This window comes from Chrysoperla carnea, chromosome 2, assembly GCF_905475395.1.
Source record: "Chrysoperla carnea chromosome 2, inChrCarn1.1, whole genome shotgun sequence".
NCBI lineage: Eukaryota > Metazoa > Arthropoda > Insecta > Neuroptera > Chrysopidae > Chrysoperla > Chrysoperla carnea.
This window is the reverse complement of record NC_058338.1, coordinates 6,171,853-6,185,021: the sequence shown is the minus strand read 5'-3', so window position 1 is coordinate 6,185,021 and position 13,169 is coordinate 6,171,853. Positions and strand designations below refer to the sequence as shown.

General features: G+C 28.9%; 1 protein-coding gene across 7 annotated transcripts in view; it reads left to right on the top strand.

The window, feature by feature from the left end:
- Positions 1-964: 964 nt before the first annotated feature.
- Positions 965-13,169, top strand: part of LOC123292321 (serine/threonine-protein kinase MARK2-like) — a 109,114-nt gene continuing 96,909 nt past the window's right edge. For all 7 annotated transcript variants that reach the window (XM_044872937.1, XM_044872943.1, XM_044872934.1 and 4 more), the window contains exons 1-2: positions 965-1,091; positions 3,352-3,613. In XM_044872937.1, the coding sequence (XP_044728872.1) occupies positions 3,515-3,613 (99 nt within the window). In that variant the 5' untranslated portion in view covers positions 965-1,091; positions 3,352-3,514. The remainder of the gene's footprint in view (positions 1,092-3,351; positions 3,614-13,169) is intronic.

Below are 13,169 nucleotides of genomic sequence, written 5' to 3'. Positions count from 1 at the left end.
TCGAGTACATTTTCAACTTTTATTCTATGAACATGTTCGTACAATTTACATTTTTTAACATATTGCCTCAAATTTATAAGAGCCCTAGTCAAAGTATTATTTAAAGTGTTATCCGTACTTTTATTTGTGCGATAAGATTTAGTTGTCGGCTAAAAAGATAGTTTGATGAATCTTGCATCGATAAAAAAGTACAATAAGTAAATTCGATTAGAGAAATTGACAACTTTGAATCTTTGCACAATATATCCAATGTTTTTTTCTGAAAAGTATCTCAAAAGTTATGGCTTGTAAGTTAAAATTTTATATGGTAGGATCTAAGATCTTACTTATGGTAGGCTCTTAGGTGTCTATATAATTTAAAATTTTATTATCTTAAACTTTTATTCTATGGTTTTTTTTTTAAAGTTGCAAAATTTAAGTTAGCAATTTTAAATGATAGATTTTCCCGGTTTAGAACTGTCATTTTTCATAATTTTTTATAACAATCATAATTTTGTTAATTATAAATAAACGCAATAAAACTAACAATCAAAACATTATTGATTATTTGTTTATCTTTGAGTCCACGTATTTTTCGTAATGAATTTATAGAAATGTTTGTACTACTTGTAACTTTTCAAAGGTAATTTCCTCAGATAATTTTAATTTTAATTTTGACATTGATAAATTTATACCTTTGAAAATTCAATTTATACATTATGTGGACATGGGTGTTATCTATATGGAGGTAATGTATTACATATTATACAATGTTATATTCTGTATATAGAGGTAAACAATAAATACTCAGTAGTGTTTAATTTAAAATAAACTTTGTAAAAAAAGAAAATATAAAGCCAATATATGTAAATAAGTTATGATTTGAAAATTTTATTTACATTTACTCAGTTTTGAAAAAAAATTTCATCTTAAAAAGTGAATTTTGAATATAATATTTGTGGTTTGGTGTAAGACGTATGTCGTTGATAATACCTTACGTATTACTCGCTGCTAGAAGTCAGTTTCAGCCATTTTGGAAAATGTTAAGTTAAATATAAAATGTGTATGTACGGTTTTCAATAAAATTTTCATTTTGAAGGCATACTAAATGGGTCAGTAAATACAAGTAAAATTTTATTGTGTTAAAATGTTTATGAAATTTTCGTAAAATTATTGTATTTTGTTCAACATGTGTGCTTCATAAAATTGAATATAAATTTAGTTTTGTTTGCGTGTATACGTCAATCAGCTTTCTCTGCAAAAAAAATTTCTCTTCCAAAAAATCAAACAGTATTTTTGAAATGATGAATCTGTTTTGAAATTAATTTCCACAAAATAGATTTTCTCATATTGATTTTCGTATGGTTTTTGTAAATATTGTAGTGTTAAATTGTTCAAAATGAAATGAAATTTATGTGTCCTTATAAAGCATTGAAAGGCGTAGGGCTGCAATCAAATGTTGTTAAACTTAAGTTTTTTTCTTTCTTTGATTTTAGTGTGATAATTCGTTTGTTTTTATATTTTGTCTTCTGGTGATTTTGTGAGTTAATTTTTTTTACGAATTCTGCTCAAGAAGTATTTGTACGTATTGTTAACTTTAGTTTTGCAGGAAAAAAAATAATAAAAGTTTCAATCCAAATATAGATTTTTTTTACATATTACTTAATTTTGGCATGCTTTAATTTAAGTATTGCTTCCGATTCGAAGATTTCTAATCGTAATTATTTATCGTTTGGGCGTGTTTATGCCAAAAAGTCTTTAATCTTAACCCATTAAATTAGTAATTCTATTTTGAAATTAAGATTTGATTTCAGAATTTTTATTTTTTTTTAAATAAAAGTAATTTGTATAACCTTAAAATAAATTTTGAAAGAAGTTAAGTTTTCTGAAATAATTTTTGGGGGTAAACGAATTTAATAAAATTCTATTAAAATTATCGGTTTACTTTGCAATTTATGCGTAGGATATTTCATTAAAATATTTTTGTTATTATAGTACATTTCATATAAATTGAACCGTTCTGTTTTTTTGAAATATTTGTATTTGGAAAATAAATTTTTGATTATTTCTTAATTTGGAGAGATTGTTAATGTTGATATGTTTGAATTGTGTAGAATAATCCATAAATACCCATCAAAGGGCAACCATACTTAAGGTTCTCTGATTTTGTATTCCAGCATAAAAAGCTTCAAGCAGTGTTAATTTGTGAATTTGTTTTTAGACGAGCTTAGGATCTTAGATCGATTTTGTTTGTGTAGAAACACATGAAGTAGAGATCCTTGAATGCAGGCATGTATACAAGGCTTGTAAAAATAATTGAAAATCCTTGAATATGAGAGAGTAACTTTGGTATAACGAAGGATTTTGGAGTATTCAGCACATGATTACATTTATAAAATAAGCTTTTTGTATACTAAGCCTTGATATATGCTTTTAGGATCAAATATTTTAATAAAAATTAATTCTGGAACAAAATACAATATTTTATAAAAATTTCTAACATTAAAAAGATTCTGAATATTTAAATATCATGGATTTAAACTTCTATGGCTAATTTCAGTGCTAAAGACGTTTAAGGATGTCAATAACAGATTGATTTTTCTCAGTCTACGCCCGATATAGGGCTCGAATCTAAGTTAAGAAGAGTTTCTGAGATGAAACCCTTATCATATGTAAATTATTCTTGTTCATTGTCAAAAATAGACCTAACTTTAATTTCGAAGATTTCGATCAAAAATCAATCTGTTAGAGGTCTGACAAACAGTTCGAGATCTTCGACTATGCTAGTCATAGGACAGATATCTCGTGACCAATTTGCTTTGATATTTGAACAGTCCTGGGGGCATTTGATTTATTGTTTGTCAGAAGTTTTGTTAAGGCAAAAACAAAAGGCTTCTGGAATATACAGGATAAAGAGGTTTTGTTAAGGCAAAAACAAAAGGCCGAAGTTCTCATATCACTTCCAAGGGTCTCTGTTCGTAAAGTTGTTGCGGGTATCACAAGACACTGGCTGGGCGGCAAGAATGCTGGACGCGTAGGTCTGGTAGTGTATTACGACTACTGCAGGAGCTGTCACAGTGATGACGGGGAGGTGACTATGTCTCATCTTCTCTGTCACTGCCCAGTTCTTGTCATGAGGAGATGGACTTACTTGAGCCAACTCATTTACGGTATCACAACGGACCCTATGGTATAAGTGTGTCCCACCCCAGGACATCCACTCTAACCTAACCTAACCTAACTACAAAACGAGCTATTAGTGATAAGTTTTGTCAAGAGTTAATTCCTTGAATTCAGTTCAATTCATTAAAATTAATTTTTGCATGAATTTTATGATATATTTATATTTAATGATAAAAATTATTGTTTTAGGTGATGAAAAAGAGTATTATTAGACGTGGTCCAAGCTCTAAAGTGGTGTTATCCCACACGCCACACTCGGTTTTGACTTGTTATTAGATATAGTTAAGATCATCGCTAGACGTAGCTAGCGTATCACCCAACGGGGAACAAGTTTGCTTAACAATATCACATTATGTCAGGCGCCATGCGCACTACACTCCAGACTGTACCCGAAAGCATTCCTGCTGATCATGTGACTGGAGCGAAAATTCGGGCTGCCACCGGTACCAAGGTAAGTTTTTCTACAAATCATATTTATTGTTTTTACGATATAGAAATAGATGAGATATCGTAAAGCTATTTAAGGGATTTTTAGGGGATAATTTTGCTTATCACAAACTGATTATTGTTTACTCGTTTGTGGATATGTTCTATGCTTATTGGATCAATTTTTGGGATGGTTTAATGGGCTTTATAAGTTGTGGGATTTTATGTACACCCATATGCTATAATTCTATTTTATTCTGTGAATTTTTTGAAGTTTTATGAAGTATTTTAAATTCAAATCTCTTATAAAGATTGCGAGTAATCTGGAAAATCTTGATGTTAAAAATTCAAATTCTGAAAGTACCAGATTGAAAGTTTTTTAGCCCAAATTGAAAAATGGTTTGCTAACCTACAAATAATAATATATATGAGGGGTACCACAAATGGGTCTCTAGCATCTAGACCAGGAAGATCTCTGTGCTCTTCTTGAGAAGAAATTGTCTCCTGAAAGTGAGACGTGTCCGGATAAAAGTGCTTGGCTTTAAATAGATATTAGTCGAATAAATAGAAAGATCTAAGACCCAGTGCCAAAATAAAACCCAATAAAATATTCCTTTAATGTGTCCTGTATGTTAACGAGTACATCTCAATCCCTTCTTCCTTTGTCTACAGAAAATCTGGACTCTGGAAGATAATTCTTTCTACAATTTTGGTATTTAGGGTTTTCATTTGATATTTAGCCTAGTATGATGATCTGGATATTCATAATCGTATTTCCCCAGGTTTATTCAAATCCTGGAAGGTAATTCTTCTAAGCTTGACTTGTCTAGGTCAAGAGTACCTCGCACGTTTTCATGTTCTTCAGTCACCTACAATCAGACGTTGTTTGAGTAATAATAACAAATGGGCCTCTAGCATCTGGTCCAAGGAATCATCTGTTCTCTTCTTGAGAACACCGTGTTTCCCAAAGGTGAGACCGGTCAGAGTGGTAGGCTAAAAATGGTACCAAAACCCAGGGACCCTCTGTACCTTCCTTGTACAGTTTGTCACCCGAAGGCGAGGGTTTGAGTAACAACATTCTATTAAATCAAATTGGGGCTTATTTAAGACTGCAATCTTGAAGGACTATAGCTCTGGGGTGTGGGAAACGTAAATAAGATTTTGTAATAAGATTAACGGTCCGATGAAATCTCTGAACAATTTTAGACTTGTTTCATTTTATTTTTAAGCACCGATTAGGTTAGAACGGGTGCTTTTTAGAGGTTAAATTTAATTTGAATATGATTTTGATAATGTGGTCGCCGTGGCTGCCGCGTAGATGGCGCAATCTGTTTGTCCAATTTTGACATACTTTTCGCAGCATTTGCGGTTGTATTTTGCCAATAACTCGGCGAATGCTGCTTTTCAAGTAATTCAACCGTTTCTGGTTTATCGGCGTAGACAAGTGACTTTACGTGAAGTTAATAAAAAATATACCAAACTAAACACAAAGCCACTATTTGCTGTCAAATCGGTTCAAACAAAAGAGTGTTGCCAACTCAAAGATGTGAAGCTCTAAATAAAAAAATTCCTTGTATACACAGCATTTAAAGGATGCTTTAACTTATCTTGTATGTTCGTCAAAGGCGTGCATTTAGATTTTATCCTACGCTCCACAAAATCAAGAATTTTGTGAAAGTGTAATTTGAGATAAGTTATTTTAAATTTAAGTAATTTTGAAAGATAATCCCTATTTTATAATTGAAAGAGAAAATGAAAAAGTTGAAAATAAAATCGAATGGTCGTTAAAAAGAAAGTTGGAGTTGATCTAGTACAAAAAAAAAAATGTTACTAAGCTAGTTTTTGAATATAACATTCCTAAGTCAGTATTTTATTAAAAATTTATTTATGATTTAGAAAAATTTTAATTGTGAATTGTGAAGGATTCTCAATTACTATCTTTTTTTATTATTGTTAGCCAAAACGCAGAAATTGTGTTGTAGCCAAGGAAATTCTAAAAATTAGCGATTATAAATTGAAAATAAGTTTCACAATTGGTCCCCTAGTATCTTAACCGATGGGTCCTCTTTGAAAATGAATCACTGAAAAATAATGAGCATATCAATGTTTGAAATACACAAATGCTTTAATTTTCCTTGCTGACATTTTTTCAAGAGAAACTACGAGCCCTTAAACCAGTTTTTCTCAAAGTAGGCAATAACGCCACCCTCTTGGACGCTAAGAACCTACAGAGGGTCGGTAAGTGGAGCAAGGCTAATGTGTATAGGATAAGACTGATTAAACACACTTTGAGGACGTTGAAAAATAATTTGATTGAAGTGGGCGATAGACGAGATAAATTTGATAACGTCTACTTTCAACTTTCGTCGGAATCCCTGAAAGCAATACTTAATTTTCAATGTTTCTAACAACATAATGTCGTTCTAAAAAACCCGGTGTACCTTAACGGGTTAAAGGATTGATTATATTATAATTTCCTGGGTAATTGAAAACAAATAGCGACAAAACAAAATACATGTACATTTAATTTTGAAAACGGTTAACATGATTCAAGGTAAGTTCCGTATAAAAGGTGAACACATAGTCTTGTTACCTTTTGTGTGTGTCACATACATAAATAAAACTAGACATCATATCAGTACGTCCATATAGTCCAAGCAAATTAGCAAATTAGTATTAATTTTTTTTTAATTCTGAAGGTTTTAATTTATAAAAAAGATTTTATTTATTAAAATTATATATATTTATATATAAACTAGCTAGTCAGGCCACGCGTTGCTGTGGCTCAGAATAGAATCAATTAATATAAAAGTAATTATATTGTGTTGATTAATTTAGTAATTGTGTAGCTTTCATCGCCATCTATTCAGAATTTATGGAACTAAGAAATAAATTGATACCCGCCCACTTCACTGGGCTAAAAAGTAAAAACCACCGCTTTATAGCTTCCACCTTCTCTTGATATACACAGTTTTCAATTTTGTTAAATATAAAATAGTCATAATTCATTGAGTATATCAGAATAGTTGGCCATGATTTGTTTGGCATTTACTATTTTATATTTTTACAGAACTGTTTAATTTACGGTTCAAAATGATGGTTCATAGATCTGCTCCATCTATAATCATAATTTTGAACCATAAATTAAAGATTTCTGTAAAAATTTAAAAAATGGTAAATGTCAAATTAAATTAAATTCTTTTATTTTTTTAATATATCTTTATAAATTATAGTTCATGTGTTATTCTGATTTATCAGCCTAATTGCTGTACAGTTTCATTAAAAACCATTTGCTAGTTTTAGCGTAACAAACAAACAAACAAACAAACATGCTTACTTTCACATTTATAATATATAGGGATTTGAAATTGATACCCTTCAACTTTTAAACACTAACACAAAATAAAAATAAGATGGTGTGATACAATTTTGCGTTGAAACATTGCTTAAAATTTTAGTAACCAAATGTCTTATTTGCTTGGACTAGTACTCAATCAGTACAAGACAAAGACAATCAATCGATGCGATGCGATGACTAATTATTATTATTATTATTTATTATATTATATTATATTTATTATACCATGTATATATGAAATATACATAGTATTATAAGTTTAGTCCCAAGTTTGTAACGCCTAAAAATATTGATGCCACAAAAAAAAAATTGGTATAGGTGTTCATAAAATCACCTAATTAATCCATTTCCGGTTGTCCGTCCGTCCGGCCGTCCGGCCGTCCGTCTGTGGTCACGATTACTCAAAAACGAAAAGAGATATCAAGCTGAAATTTTTACAGCGTGCTTAGGACGTAAAAAGTGAGGTCAAGTTCGTAAATGAGCAACATGGGTCAATTGGGTCATGGGTCCGTAGTACCCATCTTGTAAACCGTTAGAGATAGAATAAAAGTTTAAATGTAAAAAATGTTCCTTACAAAAAAATAAACAACTTTTGTTTGAAACATTTTTTTGTAAACATCACTGTTTACCCACGAGGGCGTTAATTAGGTACAAATTTTATAGTATGTATTAATATAGGAATATCAAAGTGAATATCTTTTGTTATTTACATGACGTTAAAAAAAACAAACGATTGCGCATCAACACTTGTGCATTATATGAGAATATCAGTTAAATATGTCAGATATGTATGTATGTGAAATGTGACAAAGTTATCAACACTGCCTATACATGGTATTTCAACAATTAACTCAGTCAATTGTTTGTTTTCACTTGTTAATATTATATTTTATTTAGTAATATTATCTAAATAGTAAGAATTACTTATTGTTTATTTGATATCAATGAAAAATAACTTTATAGTTTTTAATTATGTGGTTTTAAAATGATTGGCAAAACTGTTTACTTCCTTTTATTATCGATATTGTTTCGAAGAACTGTTTATATTCAGAAAGATGGCTTTTTTGAAAATAAAAATGTTAAGAAGAGTTTTTTGATAGTTGATCATTATTCCTAAAACACTCTGTACAATATAATGCATTTTAGAAGTGAATAAAGATAACCTAATTTTTTTTTGACTCCTATCAAAATCTTATGTCAAAGTTGAATTTCAAACAACTTCTGTATAAATTTTTTTTGCTTACATTTGAATTTTGATAAAATTTTAATTAAATTTCTGTTCGAAACATGTACATGTTTCGCAATTTTAAGGTCATACGATTAGTACCGTCATATACAGTGTCATTCATGAATAACTTTTTAATACTCTGAATATATGAAATAGATACAATGTATTGCATTTAAGATGAAGAAACGCTCATAAAATGATGAATCATATAGGTTATTCTTTTCAATTGGATATTTCTATATCAAAAAATCTAAAGAGTGTGATAAAAAACTATCTAAAATATTTAGACAATCTTGTAATTTATAATAATACCATAAAAATATAAGGTTGTCGATGATATAAAAACAAAATTTTAATTTAATTATGAGTTCATCGAAGATCCTTCATTTGATGAACAGAGACGACTATAGTTAGAGTATTGATGATTGAAGAGAGATATCTATATTATCAAATTTATAAGCAGCACATGTAAACAATATATTATATATTTTTGTAGATGTGTGGTATTGTAAAGCTAAAAATAACATATTAATTGACTATAAAGCATGTATTTGGTTTATATGTATGTACCGTGCAATAAACCAAAACTTTTTTTACAATACTAAAGGTTTACAATCACCTTAAATTAGCTAAAACCTGGGGAACTTTTTTTTACTTTTGGGCTCAGTGAAACGGGTCGGTATCAAGCTAGCAATCAATATTTCATATTTCAAAGTATTGAAAATAAAAAAACTTTTGATATTGCTATATACTAGAAAAAATAAAAACCGAGGGCCTTGATTTTTAAGTTATGGCAGATACTTTTGTACATACATACAGGTATTCGAAATGAATTCATGAATGCTCAAAATAGATATCTTCGAAACATAGAATTATTTCATGATTAAAAAAAAATTGAAAACAAAATATATATTTTCGATTCTTTTAGTCTTTCATTCCATTTTCTTATCTCTATCCCATGCTGTTAACACTCTTTTTATTTGTATGTAAAAATATATTAAAAATTTAAATCTAATAATACAAAAACCGTTCTCTATTTCATCTTCTATTTTGTTTTATTTCCATCTACATCTACAAAAATACATTTTACTTTGAAATATTGAAATCAAAAAAAATAAGTGTAAAGGCGTACTGTACTCTCCGATTTCAAATGATTGTTTTATTTTAAATACATAACACTTCCATCTTATTAGGGGACCCTAAATTTATTTTAAGAACGGTTTAAGATTAAACAAATTCGAACAAAAGTTGTCACATGTGAAATAACAACGATGTTGAATAGTAATTATAATATATTGTTCAGATAAAAACTACTAGAAATGAATAATTAGTATGAATGAAAAATATTTTATTCCCTACTAAGCTGACCTAAAAATCATGAAACACTTAGTCCGAGAAATTATCGTAAAACAACTTGGATCGAAATTATTTCTCAAAAAGGTAGATTCATGTAATAATCTATTTTCACCATTGCTGATAAGAAAATTTTTGTTATTTTCTATATACAATTATAAAAGATACAACCTGTTCATTATAGCTTAGTGAGATACACCCACAAGAATCAATATTATTTATATGTGAGATCTGAGACAACATTGAGATGGCATTTATTTTAAAATTTAATTAATATATTTTTATAATAATTTAGACTAGTTTACGAATTTTAATTTTATTTTTTGATTTCTATTATTAAAATTATATTAAATCAAGGAATGATATGAAAACAAAAGGGTTATTATTTATTTAAATTTATACTATTTTCATTTTGCGTGTTGTGAATGATATGTTTATTTGTGAGCTTTAACTTAATTTAACTTTTAAGAAAATAATATATGCGTCTACTGAAAAACAATTGACTTATTAAATAATATATTATCTATATATAGTGCGTCGCCTGTCGGTGACAAATTCAATTAACAAAGGAAAAAAAACAAAAACTTTCAAAATTTCCATTTTTTGTACTATAATTTATCATATTTTTTCCAAATTGATACATATAAGATTGTACTGAACTTTAACATTATTCGTTGTGTGCGTAGTCATGGTAGGGACAATAAAATCGATGCCAGCGCTTCCAGTGAACAATTTTGGCGTTAAAGGGGACTGTTATTACTAATTTGCAGTTCTTTACATGTTAATGTTATAGAAATGTCAAATTAAAATTATTGTAAAACACGAATTAATTAAACTAAATGCATTAAAAATTGTGAAAATAAGAAATCAAATTGCACAAATATTATTTTTCAAATATAAATTATCATAATTATTTATTTAAATTTGTGAGACAAGAATATTAAATTTTCAATGTAAGTCTTAAATGCAATCCATACAATTATATATGCCTCCATACAATTCTATAATTAAAGTAGTGTATCGTTACCATGGAAACGAAACTCACGCACGGAGTGAATAGGAAGGTTGAGTTTTTGGCTACAAAAATTTGATTTTTATATTTTGTAGAATTTTAAAAATGTACGTTAAATATTCATACTAGAATAATAGGTGTAATACAATATCGCGGTCACTCACACAATTGACGTCAGTTTGAAGGACCTTACACAATTGACTGTTTCTTTTGAAAATTTTGATCAAATACTTGTATATACAGGCTCTGAAATTACAACCTGTATATCTTTGTGGTGTATAACATACACAGCATATATGAGAAAAGTTGAAAGTTTTACCGAAAAATGAATTCGAACGGAAAGTGATCAATCTGACTACTGAAAAGATAATCTAATTATTAGTAAAATGGATTACTCAACTAGCAACAACAAAATTAGTTTAATATTTAATACCAGGGTACACTACTACGCACATTTTACAAAATGTGTGTGTTTTAAATTTATGTTGACTATTCGCTCCGTGCGTGAGTTTCGTTTCCATGGTAACGATACACTACTTTAATTATAGAATTGTATGGATTGCATTTATACCTTACATTGAAAATTTAATATTCTTGTCTCACAAATTTAAATAAATAATTATGATAATTTATATTTGAAAAATAATATTTGTGCAATTTGATTTCTTATTTTTACAATTTTTAATGCATTCAGTTTAATTAATTCGTGTTTTACAATAATTTTAATTTGACATTTCTATAACATTAACATGTAAAGAACTGCAAATTAGTAATAACAGCCCCCTTTAACGCCAAAATTTTTCACTGGAAGCGCTGGTATCGATTTTATTGTCCCTACCATGACTACGCACACAACGAATATCAAAAATTATTTTATTTTTTCACTGTGGGGATGATTTTTCATTGAGATTGAATGTTTGTGATATCAAATATGCTGTGTCTTCTTTACTTGTCGAAAAAGCAAAATATCATACATGAATTTTAGATGAAATTACACAGTGAAATAGGTCTGGGGTCAAAACTAGTATTTATCAGTACCTTCAGAACGTATCTCTTTGTTTTTTAGTTATTGTGTTGACAGACAGACAGACATACAATCGAAAACGGATTAATTAGGTAATTTTATGAACAACTATACCAAAATTTTGTTATTAGTTGTTATTAAACTTGAGACTAAAATTAGTATACCTTGATATATATTTCATATATATTCACAGACTATAAAAATTAAAAGGTCAATGGAATTTTCCTCTTTAGATTTGTATTAGGAAAACAATGGTTTTAAAAATTAAACTATTCTGAAATTGGTGAAAATTTTAAATTTAAACAAAACTAAATTTCGTGGAAGCGAGTCTCCAAACACCTTAATAATTGATTTGGTTTGAAGCGTCATGTTGCCAGTTTTCAAGAACACGTTGTATATGCATACATTTCCGTTTATCTGCTATGAATACATTATTATGTTATTTGAATATAAAAAGATGATTTTTAATTATTGATTGGTAATAATTTATTATTCACGAGTACTTCGTAGCTTTAAAAATGTTTCCCTTGGCCTATTTCAGTTTTATAATTTGTATAATATACGTATTGTTCATGAATTTTTGATTTCCATGGTAATTTTTTCATGAATGATACCTTTGGAAAATCATCGCCAATTTTTCGTACTTTACCGTAGCTAAGAAGACTCTCCATTAAATTATATTTCAAACAAAACCAAAAAAATCAAAATCGGTTCATTTTTTAGGCACTACCATGAAGGTTATAAGAAGGAGAACGATCGCTATAAAAAATATTGTCCCCGAAATATGGATAAAAGAAATGAGGCGCTGCGACCGCTAAGTAGTATCAATAAAAGCGGGCTGTTGTGCGCTAATTTGAAATGATATATCAGTTTGTACATTATGCAACTAACTTCATTTACTTGTACTCATAAACAGCTAACTTCGCAGATACTACTTCTTGATGACAGCTCGACTGGTGGCTGAAAAATGAACTATAAATTCTACAAATTTTCAGGGACAGACGCTAATGCTTTAACACGTAGCGATCGTTCTCCTTCTTTATAACCTTCATGGGCGCTACGATGCCACAGGCAGACAGACACACACACACACACATAACTGTTAAACTTATAACACTCCTTGTTTTAGTTCGGGGGTTAATAAAATCTCTGAGATAGATGCTATTTTTGAACTCTAGGTATCGTGTACTTCTCTTAATTCATGACAACATGCATGCTACTAATAAAACACTCGTAATTATAATTTTTTAGTTGTTACATAAACTTTCAGATTATGACTAAACATATCAAAAACTAATTATCCACAAACATCGATTTTTGTTTTGTTTACTGCACTGCTTGTTAGTCAGAATTACATATTAAATTTTATATAAATAAAAGAAAGAAGGTCAATGAAGATCTATCGAGCGGTGAGCCGTAACAAAACAACAAATTATACTAATTATTTTTGTTTTTTGTACAAATTTTTTGATGCACTCGAACAAGAAAAATAGAACGAACAAATGTCTAACGGTCATTTCAAATATGATTTCATCAAAATGATGCAAACAATCAATTCTTCTTAAAAATGAATTTATTTTAGAAATTTGAAACAGTAATCGAATAG